The 19042-nt window shown below is 42.5% G+C and overlaps 1 protein-coding gene across 4 annotated transcripts in view; it reads left to right on the top strand.

The window, feature by feature from the left end:
- Nucleotides 1–19042, top strand: part of phactr3b (phosphatase and actin regulator 3b) — a 55080-nt gene that overhangs the window by 28692 nt on the left and 7346 nt on the right. For all 4 annotated transcript variants that reach the window (XM_005933467.3, XM_005933469.2, XM_005933471.2 and 1 more), the window contains exons 7-8: nt 87–277; nt 1519–1672. In XM_005933467.3, coding sequence (XP_005933529.1) covers nt 87–277; nt 1519–1672 — 345 coding nt within the window. The remainder of the gene's footprint in view (nt 1–86; nt 278–1518; nt 1673–19042) is intronic.

Here is a 19042-nt window from a genome sequence, read left to right as displayed (position 1 = left end):
GATGAGCTGTGCAGCATCTCAGTCGCTCAAACACAACAATCCACCACAGCTGTAACTGACAGACATCTCGTGACATGTGACCTCAGTTTTCAGATGAAGGAGGCGCGCTCGTCTCCGAAACGCCGTCCGGAGGGCCGCCTGTCTCGCACGTCCAGCACAGAGAAGGACCCGGCCGGAGAGTCCGAGAGCAAGAAGGAGTCTGACGAGAACAAGGAGAACTGGCGTCTGGATGAATACTTGAGCGACCAGGACAGCTGGAACGAGTCTGTGATCTCCGGTATGTGTGCCGACAGCCGACTTGTGGTATGATGTTTGCTTTACTGTTATCGCCCACGTTCTGTACAGAGCCCAAATCTGGGCACCCTGTCAGTGGATAATGAAGCTGCATAATCTGTGGTGATGTTTGTTTATACTCGCAGCCTGACGGGGAGATTTACATGGATGATGAATGGCATACTTGCTGGTGTTAAGTTTCAGAGCCTGTCAACATCTGCTCTGGTGGCCTAATTCTTAGCTGTTCATTTGGGTCAGTGGTGCTCGGACTCCTGCCGTTAGCATGTCTGCGACTCTGGGGGAAAAAATGTTAAAAGGGTGAACTGTGGAGCTCACTGGAGACTTAAATAGCACTGCCACAAAGGTTTACTCTTACCCAGAAAGGGTTAGTCGCAGAGATCGTGATGCTAATGTGTGGTGAAGGAGATGCTAACAGGATGAAAGCAGGAAAAAAAACAATGAATCAAAGGGAGTCACAGCTCAGATTTAAGAATGGTAGCAGTGCATCTTTGCACAAATCTGATATTTTTGGATGCTATGAATGCCTTTAATGGCCTCTTTTGTCAAGCAGAAACATGTGGTGTTAAAACTTGGAGCCCAAAAACGGCAGTTCTTTCAGTGGACGAGCGAGGCTCGGTAATAATTTGAATATTTTTGATGCCTAAAGTTGGGTTTAGTTGACACTCCTCCACATCAAAAGGAGCCAGTTGAGGCCCAGGATGCCTTCTGGGCATCTTGGCTGGCTTGGGAACATCTTGGTGTCCCCTCAGAAGTGTTGGAGGAGGTGGTCAGGGGAGAGGGGAGGTCCGCTGCCCTTGCGACCTGGAATGGCAGAAAATATGCGGATGCTGGGATGGGCATTTGCTTTTACCAATGATTCCAGACACAAACTCTGCCTCATGAATGTTTGTGTCAGGAAGGGCATCCACCACAAAATCTGTGCCAAATCAAACATGTGGATCCATCTGCTGTGGTGACCTCAGCCAAGTTCTAACATTAGTCTAAGTAATTGGCAGGTATCCGTGTTTGTGCACAGCAGGCATGTCACAGTTGATACTTTCATCTTTTATATGCAGTCTGTGTTCTTTTAAATTGAACATAAACTCAAAATATTTAAAACATGAAAGGTTTGATGGAGACGAGCACTCAGTCAAGGTGTGACATCTGATCTGCTCAGTCCGATCAGTTTTCAGCTAGAAAGCCACTGTACAGCCACTGACGTTAACTTGTGTTCGCCGACGACAGGGACCCTCCCACGCAGAATGAAGAAGGAGCTGCTGGCTGTGAAGCTTCGGAACAGGCCCAGCAAGCAGGAGCTGGAGGACCGCAACATCTTCCCCGTCCGCAGCGATCAGGAGCGGCAAGAAATCCGCCAACAGATAGAGATGAAGCTGGCCAAGTGAGTCGCTGTGTGTGGAGCCAGACCAGCATCCCACCCCTGTCTGACCCCCACCCCCTCATCGTGCTCTGTCTCATGTATGTCCGTTTCATCGCTCATCATCGCTGTTGACTGCACTTTGCCTGCTTGTCTATTTCCCATATGTAAATAATAATTATAATGATTATAATAATATGAATGATAGAGGTCCTTGAATGCAACACAGAGGCTTTTAATGCACATTCAGTTTGTGCCCTCAAACTGAGATGTGTAAATCTCTGCACAGTGTAAACCGGTAACAAGTACAGCAGAACATTGTTTTTACACACAACACTTTAATCACATCCGATGCGGTAAATGAGACAGAAACCATTTACAGACAAGCAGATGCACTTCCTATGACTGTGCACAGAAAGTTCACCAAGAGGGCAGATGGCCGTCAATGAAAGGAGGGAATGGAGCTAAAATATTTATTTATACCTGCTCCAAGACAAAAAGCAAACATCAACTTTGTTTTTGCAAATATTTCATTGAATGCAATATTTCCATTTATCAGAGTTGAAGTATAACAATATTAATGTTACATTGCTGTTATCACATAGTTACTAGAATCCTGCTAATATATGCTCGATTGTTTGAAACAGAAACGTGTATAAAAGAAGCATCAGGCTGAGGTGGCTGTTGTCAGGCAGATCCTGCTTGAAGTTCTCTGCTACTGCTGGGGCGATCGTGGCTCAAGAGTTGGGAGTTCGCCTTGTAATCGGAAGGTTGCCGGTTCGAGCCCCGGCTTGGACAGTCTCAATCGTTGTGTCCTTGGGCAAGACACTTCACCCGTTGCCTACTGGTGGTGGTCAGAGGGCCCGGTGGCGCCAGTGTCCGGCAGCCTCGCCTCTGTCAGTGCGCCCCAGGGTGGCTGTGGCTGCAATGTAGCTTGCCATCACCAGTGTGTGGATGACTGGATATTTAAAGCGCTTTTGGGTCCTTAGGGACTAGTAAAAGCACTATATAAATACAGGCCATTTACCATTTACTGCTCACAAATACTGTAACTACCTGTGTCAAAACTGAGCCTTTTCTATATGGAGCTTAATGAAAAGTTCCAGACATCCCAGGAATGTTAATTTTGTGGGTTACAGTTCAGCTCCTTGTGAAACTTTCCAGGAAAGGTAGTTTTCCCTCTTATTTCTGAAATACACCGGGTATCTCTGACGTAGCTTCACTCTGTCCTTTACACGTTTTCCCATCACAGCCAGAGAATTTTAAAAGCAGGACATATAATCCAGAAGGAGACTTTTATTATGAAAATCATCCCATGTGTGTTTATCAGAGCATGTCAGTGAAACGTTCACTGAGATTCGCTGCTGCCGGTGAGAACAGTTGGTGACAGTGAGCCTAGATTGTGTTTAAAAGATGGATTTAGCCACTGTGATGTCACCCTTTATATATTTATTTATTCATTCATTCAAATTTCATTCAAATGTAGCCCTTTGGCTGCTGCCATGTTGTTTTTTTCTGGCCCAGAAATAACCGTATTTGTGCTGAGTTATCAGCTTGATTAGCATTTGTCAACCCCAGTATTTGCTGCTGGAACCAGGCAGTGACCGAACACACTACAAGTCAACCTAACGCTTTTATTTTCAGGTGTCTACAGCAGGGGTCTAATCTAATTTAGTACTAAACTTTCACGTCATGTTTTAGTGATTACCAGTTTTCTTGAATATTTTTTTTATTATGCAAAATATAAAACATCTCTCCCCTTTAAACACCCCTAAGAAGCCATCATCGTCATACAAGCGCCATCCCTCTTAATAAACCTAAAAATTAAAAATAGGCCACGATACTTGATTGAACATGACGTCGAATGTGTTTGTTGCCACTTGTCTCCTAAAACAATGAATCTGAGCTAAATGGCAGTGGGATCTAGAATTTTATGAGTCCTTTCCCAAAATTCCTGCACCTCCCTACATGTGCCTTCTCCTCATTTTATACATCTGTGATGATCTTGGATCACTTTGACATAGATCACGTCAAGTGTACCAGCCATCCACATCATACAGATACAGTCGCCTAAAGAAATGGTGTAATGCCTCCATAACCATGCTCACAACAGCTCGTCAGCGCAGCGTTGTCCTAGTACACTATTGCTACGTTCACACTGCAGGTCTTAATGCTCAATTCCGATTTTTTTTTTGATCAAATATGATTTTTTTTGTCTGCTCGTTCACTCCACAAATAAAATGTGACAGCAAACGCGCTCTAGTGTGAACCCTCAAAGCGGCCTGCATGCGCAAAAGAAGACGTCACACACAACGCGCTCTGTTTAGACCCAGACCAAACACTATTGTTTGACTGATGGCCTTAATATAAAGACTTGTTTCAGACTTCACGTTTCCCAATTTTGCTTTAAGTTATAAAGTTATTTTGTTCTTTACATATGGCCTAATAATGATCCTTACTGCTGTTTTAGAGGAGCGGTGCTTCAAAGGATATTTACAGATTTCTGTCACAATCTGCAGATTATACAGTACAAATAAAATGTTCACGTTTCTCCAACGTTGTCTTTCCAACAGTTTCACTGGATGGCCAGGAAGTGTTCACGATGTCTTCTCCGGCGCTGATAATTGGTGTCTGTCTTGTGTCAGTGACGTAAAAGACGCAAACAGCAGTCGCTTTCTAAAACATCAGATATGTATCGGATTCAGTACCACATACGAAAGTGACCCAGATCGGATTTGAAAATATCGGATTTGTGCCGTACACACTGTCAAACCATGATCAGATATGGGTCGCATAGAGTCAAGAAAGTTGGATTTGATGCGCTTTCCCCTGCAGTGTGAACGTAGCCTAAGTTGCTCTGTTACGTGCAGTTCCATGTAAATAGTGCAGTCGATTTTAACAGCCCTGCCATGAGTCCTACCTTTATAAAGCTCATTCATTTTTGTTGTAATGCACACCTGTGTGAATTTTACGCAGTGGAAATGTGTTATGCAGGTTTAAAGAAAAGAAGAAGACACCTTTCAATGAGTGTATATGTGAGCAGGCAGAATGAATGCTAGGTTATTTGAGAGTTTCTGTGCTAACGTGGGTTTTGGTTCTTATAGCGCTTTTCTAATGAGTATTGAGCACCAAGTGATTTTTGCTACAAGCCTCATTCACCCAGTTATAGACCCGCATTCATACAAGCAGTTTTTTCCTATACCTAAGCAAACACTAACTGGTGGATGCATCGGGGTTCAGTAGAAATCGATCGACCAACCTTCTCCTTGATAGGACTTCCTCCTGACCCAGAGCCACCCCAGCTGTTTTCCACATCAGCTGTGTGTAGATTGTAAACATAGCGATTGTTGTTGCTCACCTTTGCTTGGATGTGCTTTTCTGGAATGTGGAACAGGATTTTCTGAAAGGCAGAGCAGAAAGGCCACGCAGATCATAATAGTATTTGTCATCTTATGTAAAAGGCAATAGGCTGTTACTACGGTGACTTTAATAGGATTATAGTAACTATAAAATTAGATTTTCTTTTGTGTGTGTGAATAACACAGCGACAGGGTGTTCTGGTATGCTTCTGCAGCGTCAGAATTGAGAAGGAAAGTTCATATTTCTCCGAGTCCCCAAAATAAATGAGTTCTTTGGAACACTTTCATACCACGGTGAGATCAAGTGTGGGCGTTGGACAGTAACACAGGCTCTCTCCACAGTGAGCGACTCCGACTTTGAGGACTCACACAGAGTCGATGCTGATTTTAGAGCTGTTTGCACTTTTCTCTCAGAGGACTATTAACACATTGAGTTGTTTTTCATACCTTTGTTGATACGGGCAGCTGTGATAATAGCCTGTTAGCAAAGTGTTCACACCTCACTTGTGCTTCCGAGGCTGCTAAGTGCTGTAATTCGACGTTGACCCGCTTTCAGCGAGCTGAAATAGAAGCTATTGTTCTCAGAGAGTGACAAACAAGTGCAAGTTTCTAATTAGCTTCTCCAAATGCATCGCTACGGCTCTGAGCTCTGAAGACTGAATTACAGTAAACGTGTTTTCTCAGCTGAACAGCTTCAAATCATGTTGCAGTGCAGAATGCTGTGACATTTTCTTCAGTGATAGCTTATTATATGTGCATATGAAAGCCTCTAAATAATGCAATAGTTAATAAAGCACAAGCGTTATACTGTAATGCTGTTTGCTTTTGTTGAACAGGCTCCTTTAAGAGCAGTCTACGGCTGTAATCAGTCAGTTTGTAGTAACCGTGGGTCGGACCACTGCGTGTGATGTGTAATATGCATTGTGATGATGATGCAGAGAATCCTGCCGCTTTACAGGTCCTCTCAGCTCTATGGAGAGTTTTAGCTTCTTTGAGCTTTTTGTTTTGATTTTATTCATATTTCTCAGCAGAACAAAGAAACTGCTGAAAGGAGGCTTTAATTGTACTTCAGATAAATGCCTCTGCTGTTCTGTGTTTGCTGTGTTTCATAACGAGGTTGTTGTATGTTCCTCTATGAGATGATCGGGAATCTTTGTGGTTGCAGTTTCGCTTGATTTGTAATGCTACAATCCAACAAATTTCTCTTAAAAGCACTTGTTTACTTTACTGAATGTAACACTGTGCTGTTATAGACTGACTATAAGGGCTGCTCAGTTCCCATGCCACATTCTTGGCTTTCTATGAGAAAGACTAAGACTAAATCACTGGAGGTTCATCTGTGGAGGATATGAGAGACACTGTGGTGATTCTCACTGTGGAGTCTGCCCGTGAACCAAACCACAGACAATAAATGGGAAGTTAAGCGGCGGATACCAGTGTGACTCTAGTGTGTCTAAAGTGTTGTTGGAACTATTTTTTACCGGAGTCAGGTGGTTTCCGTCATTGGGTCTTTCATGTTCACACAGACGGTTTTTTAATCTTAGGTTAAATAAGATCACGATTGATTAAAATGTTGAATAAGCAATAAAATGTTGTTTGTCATACATGAGGGGCATTTCAAGTCTTATACAATAAAGATGCTTTCTAAATATGAATACTTCATACTTTAAACCAGTGTTTCCCAACTAGTGTGCCGCGGCCCATAGGTGTGCCGTGAGAAATGATCAGTTATCTGGTTCCACCTGATTAGTACTCGAGCGATCGGCGTGAGTACATACCTGCTCTAATTGAATGGGTTGCAAACTGCCAGTTTAACAGAAGAAGACGAAGAAGAACTTGCATAATAGTTATGCTGTGAGACGACGCAGCGTGTAATAGCAATAGATAAATATTTGAAAGGAAAAAGTAGTCAGTCTGACCTGGGTCCTGGAGAAAGTTCGGACCCAGATGAAGGCCCTAGCATGAGTAGTGGTCAGAAGAAAGCAAAAGAGGTATAACTGGGGACAAACGAGCCTGGTGCGCAGGAACATGCCGTGTGACTTTTCTAATGTGAAATATGTGCAGTGGCTCTAAAAGGTTGGCAAACATGGGTGTAAAGTATGATCTGGATGTGTTGCATTATATCCCATTGTATAATAATATGTGTTTAGGGGCTTAAAGGTGACTGTGGAGGGTATTTGAGTACAGAGAACTCGCTGTCATGTCAGGAGATGGCTGCACTGTGGTGCTAAAGGGATGGATGGCAACAATACTGTTTGAGCGTAATGTGGAGAAGATTTCCTCTACACCATTACACCATCACCAACCATGAACCATTGATACAGGAAAGGTTGGATCCATCCTGCCATGTTGTTTGTGCCAAGTTCTGACCCTGCCGTCTGAATGTTTCTCTAGAAATGGTCATTAGACTAACAGTCAAGAGGCTTTGGCAACTGAAACGTCACATGGAGTCAGTGAACTTCCTTGATGTCCTGGATGTAATTTCCTTCCGTATCCAAACACATCACAGGTCAGAGCAGTTAATGAGAGAGATGAAGAGTCTGAGCTGAGAGAGAGGTGCTTTCCATTCCCGTCTCCCCACACTGAGACGGGAAACAAGGCGCTGAGTGTTTGATGAAGCCTAATTAATTTACAGCTAAGCCTTTTGCTCCCCGCTTTGTAACTTCGTAACTGTGAGAGATGAGTAAAGCAGGGAGACATTCAGACAGGCTACATAATGCTTCTCATGAGCTCCTTTGAACCTGGCATCATGCTTTTTAATGTGCCTTTTTCCTGCGCTTTCACCAGAGGCATTTCACAGCTGCGTGCTAGTCTGGATAGGCACCGTTCCTATGCCTGCATGCAGTATACGTGAAATTATCACAAATCCAAACTAGTTCCAAGCACGCCTCCTTCCATGTGCACAGACACATTTCAGCAAGTAACTGCAAAATAGGAAAAAAAAAAGGCTTCGTGGACTTTTTTCCCTAAACTTACTTATCTTTATTCTGCAGGGGGCAGTGCAGTGAGACCCAGCTTGACCCCAAGCAACACTTATATAAAGTCAACTCCTGATCACTCTTGCATAATGAAAACAGAAAGCGATCAATTGTGTGTCATAAGTGCACAGTGTAACAGTGGGGCTCTGGGTATGAACAGTGTGTGCACTGTGTTAGGTAAGGACAGAGGTCAGCTGCTCTGTTGTGAGCCAAGGTTCCTGCTGATAAAACCCAGTTCACTGTGTGCTACATTACTGCAGCGATTAGTTTTGTGACTGCAGCTCTATACAGTATATAAGCCTCCACATACACCAAAGGTCTTAATTATGTTTCTGAAACAAGCAGCAACCTGTGGCCAAGTTCAGTTCATCCAAAAGTGAGTCGGTTCCATAGACTGTCCTGTTAAAATGCTTCTCTTTATCGTAGGAATAATTTCTCCTTATAGGTACATTTTATTGTAACTAACCTGTACTTGTATTAGGACTTAAGTTACACACGACTGTGGAGTGGGGAGATTTATGCCGTAGTGGTGTCTGAAACCCCAAACTGTGACCCACAGCTGAACCCTCGAAGTGTAACTACACCTCAGTCGACGCCGCACGCGTCTGCTGTGATTCGCCTGTTCAGCGCCCTCGATACTTTTTCACCACCTTTTTTAAATTTATCGGTATAACAATCATCCTCTCAGCATAAGGAATAATAATCGATAAAATGTCAATATGAGCACCTTGAGGCAACTGTTGTTGTGATTTGTGATGTAAATAAAGTTGAATTGAAAGGAATCACAAATGTAACAGTCGGAATAGACGTGAGGGAATGTACGAAAGACCGGGGAAAAACCTCCCAGCATTTTATTAATTTCTGTCATGGCTGGCATAGCTATAAACACTCAGAGCGGCCACATACTAATTAACACATAATTAACCGGCAGTGCCTTAAATGACATCAGCCACTTGTGTAGGTTACATCAGCAGGATCTACAAAGCTTCCCTGCAGAAGTCCAAGTCAGGCCTTAATAGAAGCATACCCAAGATAGCTGAAACCCTCATCTAGCTCAGCTAGTTCTGGCTGAGCAAAACTAACAAGTTGATGACCATGAAAATAAAATTGCACCTTTAATTTGCAATGTGCAAAAACCAGTGGGTGACATCACAATTGGCTACATCCATCTTTTATATACAGTTTATGATTCAAATGAGACATTGAGCCAAAAGCAGGCATAGTAAAGTACATCGTGTCATTTTAAACAAAGAGCCAGCTGGGTGTAAAGCCTTCTTTTTCAGATGTGCAAAAGTTATCTGCGGGTAAAAATCTGCAGTTGAATTATACTGACATGAAGATCAGAGAGCTGGCTGTGACCTCAAAACAGATCATCCATGAAAAAAAGAGTCAAAGCGCAGGAAGTGCACGCATCGAGAAGAAAGGGGAAGCCACTGGTGTACTTGAAAAATAAATAGAGCACAAGACGATGACAGAAAAATCCTTTGAGCTGTGAAGACGGACACCAAAACGGCGACTTCGCTGCCAGTCTGTAGAGCTGTTGTGGTATGTGTCACAGTTCACAGGTTTTAGAAGACTTAAGCAGCACAATTTCAGAAAATATCAAAAGATGTGCAGCTCGAGGTCGAGCAGCGAGAGTCCAGCTCACAAAGTGGAATTTGCCAAATATTAGAGGAAAGCTTTATGTGGGTGCCGCCATCCAGACTCCATAAAATATACATGTTATTTTGCTGCTTTTGGGACTAGCTGAGCCTAACGGCAGCATTCAGAGACGTACTCATGTGTTGTGTCTGCTTATGTACAGAGGATTTCTCTGATCTCAGTGGCTGACCTCTGATTTACAGACAGACAGACAGTGATTTAACACATACCAATGCAACCTCAGCTTTTATCAGTGACAAACCTGGAAGGTCTTACACAACTGCAGTAACAAACAGCCAATAAAGGCAGCTGCTTTATGGTAAAAAGAGAAGCACTTTCCCCAAAGGTGATAGTGCTTGCTTAAGCAGTGTCATACTCATGGTCGAGTGCGCTCTGCTTGCCCGTCTGCCTGCAGAGAGCTCTGTTGGCCGACGGAGGCAGTGTAGAAAGTGTTCCAGCCAGTCTGTGGGCCACGCTCAGTTGTGCTGTTGTTCTGTCATCCAGCCTCACAGGAGAGCGAAGTTATAACATTCAACTAGCTAAAGTGAGACTTGGGTGTTAAAAACAGTGGAAGCACCCTGGCTGAAATGTCCCTTTATGTATTGATTGAGGTAATCTTCAATTTCAGATGGACTGTAACAAGTGTCCCATCCAAGCCATTAAGTGCCTGCAGAGTTTTGCTGTGTTTGCAGGCTTTCTCACAGGTGCTGCCTCACTCAGCTCCGACCCAGACTGGCTGGTCAACAAGACTCATCTACATGAACTGAGTAGACAACCAGGCTGTGAAGGAATAAGGACAGCGGACAGCTGAGGCGTGCCATTGTTTAGGTTAACAGAACCGTATGTTTGTCTGCGAGCGTCTCCGTCCCGCTGACCACGGGCTTCTGGCACAGGACGTGATGAGTCTCTCCCTCCCAACAGCGGTAAACAAACGCTGATTCGGCCTCTCCCGTGCCTGCTCTTGAAACACCCATCCTGCACCGGTGATTGTGTCCGCGATGAGTGAATCACACTTAATGTGTCGCATTGAGTGAGTCGTGCTGAATCAAACAGAGCTGTGTTTGTGGAGGTGGCTGAGCACTGCGTGTCCTGGTTAAAGCTGTGAAGGGCCTTGGGAGGCACAGCTGTTTGTGCAACATCAGGAACAGAACAGCCTTCATTAGGGACAGAGAACAATCAGTTGTCCTCACCTTGAGTCATCTGCAGAGCAGCAGCACACATGACAGACAGCTGCACGTTGCCCTGAGCTGATCCAGTCAACATTTTAAAGTGGCTTTGTCCTGAATTTAAATGTGATTTTTTTTTTTTAGATATTTTTTTCAAATTGTTTTTATAAAGTAGGTTTTGCTTGTGTAAAAAGGGACGTATCCTAGAAGTCAACACTGCATTTTCAGAAATGCAATACAGTACGGATGTAAGGAGTAAGAAGGTGCTGCAGAACTGCACTACACATTTTAACAGGTTTGAGAAGCAAACATTATTCAACAATGCATAGATGAAGCCGAGGTGATAGCAACGTGCTAAGCTGTTTGCAGAGAGAATTTAATGGTTTCATCAGTATTTACAACAGAGACAGAAGTTTGAATTATCTGCAATCCTGCAGTTTTGGCATGTTTATGGTCTAAATACTAGAAGCTCAGCCAGGACGGCAATATAGCCTTAAAACTACGTCACGATATTTCATGGAAATTTGTGATAACAGTATTTCACATGATATTAAAAATAAATCTGGAACATTTTATCATGATTGCAGCGTGCAAGCAGCAGCATTTAATAGTGCTAACAGTGAAAAATGAAACAACATAAAAGATCTTTTGATTCAACTTTTCAGTCAGCTGCATGTGACAGACTACCTGATGAACATGACTCTTTAGAAACAAGGTTCCAGCAGCATCGTTGTAGTGTAATAGCAGGGACACAGCATTGTATCCAGTGACACTGCAAAGGTAGGACATTAGTAAAAAAAAGGAGCCTAGTTAGTGTTTTCCCTGGAAATAGTTTTATTGTAACCACAGTAAAGTAACCATGAAATTCTTTTTACCTGGAACGTTGAGTCTTGGATCGAACTTTCTAACCAGTCGATTGCAGCCCTGCTTTTCAGCGGTTACGTATAGGCCACACACTATATGTCCTGATATATGACGTGAAAATGGCGAGTGCTCCAGCGAGGTTCTGTTGAGTAATTTGATTACATTTGGATCACAAATCAGTACCTCCTCATTCCTTCACAGCCTGGTTGTTCTCAACAGTTTGCTCTTTGAGGCCTGACCTCTTGTACTTAAACCACCTTCACACTGTTGAAGTTTTTCCCTTTTCAGATCCTAATGCTTCAGTCACATGAGGGACAACAGCGATTGAAGACTGTGAAGTTTTGCAACAGTGTGCAGTTAACTTGCAATCATGTTCCCTCGGTTGCTTCAGAGATCTGTAGCCATTGCTGTGTTAACAATATACTTTTCATACTTTTAGCATTTGTCCACACACTGCTGTTCTCTGTGTCGCCCTCCTTAGGTTTTACTTGCAGCACTTTGGATTCTCCTGCTCTGATTGTGATGCCATTGCTGAATTTTTCTTGGCAACCGATGCAAAAGATGCACAAATCTAATTTCAGTAGCACGAGCATCAGGGCTGAAATGCAGTTTAATCTAACTGGAGTCACATTAAACCACCTCAAAATGTTTTTGTTTTTATAACTAAAAATTTTATAGCTGCTTTGTAAATATATACATTGGCAAATGCTGTAAGATTAAACAAATAGCAGGCTGCAGAACTTATGTCAGTAATCTAGCTTGGTGTTTGAATGTTTCCTACCAACATGCAAGTCATTACTGATATATTGTTTTCATACCAGCTTTGTAAACAGGCAGAGTGTAAAGCAGATCCAAGCAGTAGAAGTGGTGCAACTTTGAGTCACCTATCTGTGGGAGAAAACGGATAGACCCGGGGATTCCCGAAATAGTTCCTCCCACTTCACAGCTCTGTTCCTTTACACATATGCTTTTTGGAGGAATGCATTAACTACATTATGGCGGTTTCAATCCAGTTAAGAAACTCTGCATTGCTGTTAAGCATCGTAGGAGGCTCATTAAGTCACGAAACAGTGTCAGACTGACAACCCTGAATCAGGATTGTTGTCTTTAAAGACAGTCAGCACAGAATGTGTGAGAGCATTGTTGTATTTTCATGTGTGCTGTGATGCAACACATGCACTGATATTCACCGAAGCGCACAGACCATGTTGCATTGATTTGCATTACTTAAGCACGGCGCTCTGCAGCAGAATGCAGAGCAGCAGGCTGGCCCAGGATAGCAGAAGGGAACCCTCTTTCTAAATTTAGCTCTCAGTGGCGAAATGCTGCAGCAGCACCCATAATCAATGGCCTGTCTACGTCAGAGCCCAGCTTCGCTTTCCTTTAACCCGGGCCCCGCAGATAAATAGATTGTGCTTTCTCTGCTGGTCATTTCTCTCTGATCAAACTGACACCATTGCCCTCTGTGTTGTTCTATTTTTGGAGAGCAGACCACAGTTTACTGCATGACCTGCACCTCTGTCCTGTGTCCTGTGCAGGCTTTTATGCAGGCACCCTCAGCCTGTGCCCTCAGCTGAGGACATCATTGCTTACATAAATGTGACTCTGTAAACACTTCTTTTATAATACTGCTGAGATTGTGCTGCAGCCCTTCTGCAGACCGTGTAAGGTCATGAGAGGGTAGTGATCATGCATCTGATGACTTAGAAAAAAGTGCCTGAAGCGTCAGTGACCTGAATTCCCTGCGGGAGTGTTTTGCTGCTTTTAGGAGGGTGAGTTTTTACATCCATTGTTTGTTTGTGTGCACCTGTGATGTGACTGGCCCTGGAGCTGACCATGCAGGAAAAGGCAGTAATGTATATGTGCACAATAATGTTCATGGGGGATAAACAGATGGACTGCGTTCATCTGCCTAATCGAGATGTGAAAAGAGAGGGGTGGATCTCACTGAGAACCACTGCACAGATGCACAGATATGGTAGTAACTTACCCATCACAGGCTCCTACCTTCAAACCATACTCTGCTTTATTTACTCTGTGGAGCTTTGACCCGGCACCTCCAATACAATCCAGATATTAGAACCATTTTTCTTATTCATTCAATATATCGATTAGACTTGCACTTTGATTATATTGTTTGATTATGAATAAGGTAATTTACTATTAGCAAAAATATGTATTTAGCACTCTGTATCACTCTAAACGTAAAAGGCTGGAAGTTCTTTTACCGTCTGTGTGGGATCGCAGGTCTATTAATCAGAAGGTTGGTGGGTTGATACCAAGTTGCTGTGAATGTGTGTGTGAATGTTAAATAGCATTTAGGCATAGGAAAATTTTTTTTGTGTGAATGGGTACAGTAAAGCGGCATGTGTGCATCTTTAAGCAGGTTGTGTTCTGATGAGGTCTGATGCGTTAAAGCTGGTGGTAGATCTGCACTGCTACTTTTGGTTGCTCCCTTGTCACAAGGGGTTGCCACAGCGGCATGTTTGATTTGTCACAGTTTTACACCGGATGCAACTTCAGAGGGGATTTGTGTCTCCAGCTGGAATCAATAAGAAAATGCCTTTCTGCTGCAGTGAGTTCGAACACGTCATTTACTGTGTCGAGATCCAAAGGTCAAAGAAGACAAACCACTATCTGAAACAACAGACTGACCCCATCACTGTTGGATGCTCTCGCCTTCCTGACTTCCAGGGTTCAGTGTACACGCGTACAACTAGTTAAACTATCAAGATGAGCTGACATAACAAGATTATATCAATGAATGTGACTGCTTCTTATAAAAACACTTCTTGTCTTTGCAATTCAAATTTGTGCTGAAATAATTTAGCACAGCAGTATTAACCTCCTCAGCCATGCTCGTTAGCTCAGCTAACAGGATTATTTCTGCTGTGGGGTCATCCTCAGTGAAAATGTCTGTGGAGATAAAACTCCACTCAGCACGCCTGCTCTCTTTGGGGTATTTCAAATTAAGAGTTATGCTAAAGGAAGAGGAAGGCAGAAGGAAGGAAGACACAGCAGTAGCAGTAATGGTGATGATGACAGGAGCCCACTCAGTATCTGCCTCCTTCTGCAGAGCCACAGAGAAACCAATAATTGGATATTTGTGGCACAGAGACCAATTTCTGCTGACACCACATCTCACTGTGTGAAGTAGGATGGAGTAACTAAGCACAGCTGCTGTGCAGAACTGCTATAAATAACTCAGAGCTGCACTGGCCACACAGCAGCTGACTGCAAGACAACAGTGTTATCATTCAGGAATCCCAGTGCTGGGAGTTTCAAGTACACCTCATTTCCACAGTGTATTTATTATCTATCTGTGATCACTTTAGTGGGCAATCATTACACTCGGACAGAGCTAGAGTCCACAAAGTAAAGAAAGACAAGCGTTCGAGTGCCAGAGCTGAGAAAGCTGGGCTTAATTTAATCATTCCACTGACATAAAAGGATTTCCTTTCAAATGATATCACCATGTGCTGCATTTGACACAATAGCAGTTTCCAGGCAACCGAGGCTGTCAGATGGCAGCAGGCTGCTCTTCCTTGCAGCTGAGAAAACTTTCAGTTTTATAATCTGTTTCAGCCGACATGAAATATTAATGATTGCTTTCCTTGGGTTTCCCCCCTCACTCCTATTCTTTTTTTTCTGTCCTGCAGGCAAGAAAAAAAAAGTTTGCTTGGTAAAAAGATTACTTTCCCAGAAGCAGAAGTGTGTGAGTCTTGAGGACTTTCACAGCAGCGGAGAGTGCAGTCGACAAAAGCAAGGCCTGCTGCTTTGTTGTGCAGTGTACGTGATGCAAAAAAAACAACATTTCCAGCAGTTCCAAATGTCCAAACCTCAGGAAAGAAAAATAACACGAGTATCTAATCAACGTAATAACTGCTAATAAGTGTGACCAGTCACTCTTCTTTTATCTGCTCTTATCTCGTTTGGGACTGTTTGACCTGCAAAAGATAAGATGTTTTATTCACTGGAGCAAATTTTCTGCTGAACTGTGCAGACAATGTCATCAAGTGTCCTTTGTCCTCTAGAACTGTCCTTGTTCGTGTATAGAAATCACATGATGCTATAGTTGTTTTTGTAACAAGCTGTTTCATATTTAAACAGCAAGCTGTTTTTATGTCATGACATGAATTTCTTGTTAATATTATCATAACACAGGACTGCATGTATGATAGTAGAAGTAAGGATTCAGTCGAAGCCTAAATACAGGAGGGCACCAAAGAGCTGTGTCTAACATTAGCTAGCCACATGTTATCGTTATAATAGTAAAGCATATAAAGGTGTAGAAGCAAAATGAAGGGAGTGCAAATGTTATACCAAAAACTTTAAATTTACAAAACAGCTTCTTAAAAAAGTGAATTTGCATAGAATTCAGACTCTGCAGCAACATGTGGACGTTGGGCCAAAATGGACGTTGCATTCTTCAGTCACTCGATTGATTCAATGACTCTACGTCTCTTTGTTTGGCCGAAGTCTGTAAGTTTTGGATATTGGCTACAACCTGTTATGGTGGAGTTCCAGAAATTCCTCTATGCAGGAATAACCCTGCCTGTTTCATCAGTTGTGCGTGCAGAGAATATTGTAGCAGGTGTTATGGTGCCCATGCGTCCAGTCAGCACAGAGCGCTCAAGGAATTTAGACAACAAACAGCCGTATTTCTACACTGCACGGAGAAATGACAAACTAAACAAGAACCCGTGTGATCTACCGGAGGTTGGCCTGCGTGGTGAAGCACACAGAAACTCAGGGTTTCCTGATGACAATAATAATAACTTTATTTGTGTAGCAGTTTTTAAAGCACACAGTTATCAAGTGCTTCACAGTTTAGATGAAAACATACATGGAGTGTACCTTACATTTGTTTCGACGTGCATACTTCCATACATACATTAGATGTGAACTCTAGCCAGCAAATAATGTGGGAAACGTGAAGGAAACATGAACCTGTTTTAAAGAAAGCACTGAGGAAGGCTGTTCTAAAATATAGATGCAACAGCCTCACGGTGTAGAACAATCCACAGACTCAGATCTGATGATTGGAGATGAATAAGGTGTAGAATAAGATCTCAGCAGCCTGGGTTCACAGCAGATGAATTTAGCTTGATTGCAAGGAGTTTGATGTAATAACGGACCTCTGTAGACGCGACAGCAGGAGTAAACACAAGATCTTCATTTTTGACAGGATTGAGAATGAGGCCATTTTACGGCATTCGAAGCTCTTAGTTCAATTCAATTTTATTTATATAGCGCCAAATCACAACAGTGGTTGCCTCAAGGCGCTTTATATTGTAAGGGCCCTCCAGTTATACAAATAATATGAATAAATACACAAGACAGCAGTAATGCATAAAATGAAAAAAGCAGTGGTCCAAAGAACGACACATGAGGGACCCCATATACAAGAGGAGCAGAAGACGACATATTTATTAATATGGCTTCTGAATGTCAGTAGAGTAAAAACCGTTTGAGAGCAGTGACAGAGATGCCAACCCGGTGTTTAAGTGATGATGTATGAACTCTGCTTCTGGGTCCAAACTACTCTGCGTTTATTGAGGTTGTTGTCTTTTTAACATGTTTTAATGCTATTTAATCTGAACAAGCCCCCTAAAAAAATGAATTAATTACATTTTTTTTTTGTTTTGCTTTTTTTAAAGGCAGTGATCACTGTCAGTCTGTCAGCAGTAAATTAGTGACTAACCTCGTATTGTGGATGGATTATCTCAGTTGTTCTCCTGACTGAAGTTTGGTCCGTTTATAGCATCGGGAACCCTCTCGTCAACTTTTATCAGTGCTGTGGAAAATATGAAAAATTTGGAGGAGGTTGATTAGTGAATTGGCCAGTGATAATTAACACTTCCTACCATCGCTCCCATAATCAGACTACTTGACCTCTCCTCAAACTCCAGAAATCAGACCCCATTACCACATTACACCACAGTGTATGGTTTGAAAATAAAGAACCCTGGTCAACTTTACAGAGTAAAAAGCCAGCTGACCCACCCTCCTCGAGCCATCGCTTTAGTTTTGTAGTCAGCTGAGGTGTTAAAAAATGAAGCCAGTGTGTAGTTCTCGTTTTTGTGGTTTCACACGAGGGACTCTTTTCTCAGAATGTGCCCCTCCGGTTTCTATTTGTGTCTTTATAGTGAGCAGCATCACAGCCGGGCATCACTCCAGTTACAGGGCTGGAGTTGGCAGATACTGTAAAACAGTTGAGTAGACGTAAGCACCGGATGACACAGCCTGCACATATATGGCATAAAGCGAAATCCTCAAATTACATGTTGTCACCACTGTAGACCGTCCCTGTCCCACAAGTAATAATTAACGTTATACAATGGCTTTCCCCCCCTCTAGAGTTCTAGCTGTGAGAACCCTCTCATTGAAATGCCAAAAGTCTGAAAGCCTTTGCACCCACTCTGATCACTGGTTGATTTTCTTTTCAGCCTCACGCCAAATTAGGGTTAGATCGCTGACGATCAAAGATGTGACATACAGCTATTTTTATTTGCCTGTCACCCACTGCTACAACTGCAGCCATAGAGAATAGAGTGTAGTTGTTTTGTTACAGTCTGGCCTTTGTACATGCAGTATCTAGGACTGATTGTGGTCCTCAAGTTGACCGTTAGACTGGTCAATATGCAAACAGAATCAGAAATAGATTTTTACATCTGCTATGTTGACTAATGGATATCCATTGCTAAAGAAAATCAGATAAAGAATTTTAACCATGCTTGTAGTTAAGATGTTGGTGCGCTAGTTTGTCTATCACCACTCGTCTCGAAGTTCCTTTACACTTATTTCATGGCTTGCTATGGCTGTGTCAGTATTATTTTTGTCTCATGGACAGTGAAAACTTGGCAAAGACATTTATATTGTCTAAACTGTGATGTTTAAATGTTTCTTTTTAAGTTGGTTAAATGTGTTTGCCTTATTTAACTTTTCATCTAGCACCACATTCATGTCAATATTTACCTTTGTCTTTGATTGGCTGGACTTTGTTAAGTTTAGCATGCTAAACTTTGCTAATTAGTGAAAAACACAGATTTGAATGTGATTTTGCAGATATCTGGTCTTAAACCAAAGTAAACATTAAACATGCTTTGTGAGCATGTTCACTTGCCGACATTAACTGTATTAACTTTTGATCACATGTGGACTTTCCAGGCTTAAGAAGGTAATATGTCAGCTAGTGTATTCTTTCCTTCAACTGGTAATCACTTCAGTCACTTAGTTTAACCCTAATTTCTTTGCCCTTTTACATAACATCTACATTACACTTTACTATATATGGTCAGTTTATCTGTTGTGCCAACACCAGGTCACAGAATGCCACCAAAAAAAGCTCATGTTTCTATTGTCATGGCAGCTTCCTGCATTTAC

This window comes from Haplochromis burtoni, unplaced genomic scaffold, assembly GCF_018398535.1.
Source record: "Haplochromis burtoni strain Fernald_Lab_line unplaced genomic scaffold, NCSU_Asbu1 Contig_97, whole genome shotgun sequence".
Taxonomy (NCBI): domain Eukaryota; kingdom Metazoa; phylum Chordata; class Actinopteri; order Cichliformes; family Cichlidae; genus Haplochromis; species Haplochromis burtoni.
Note: the sequence above shows the minus strand (reverse complement) of the source record. Positions and strands in the feature narration are given on the sequence as shown.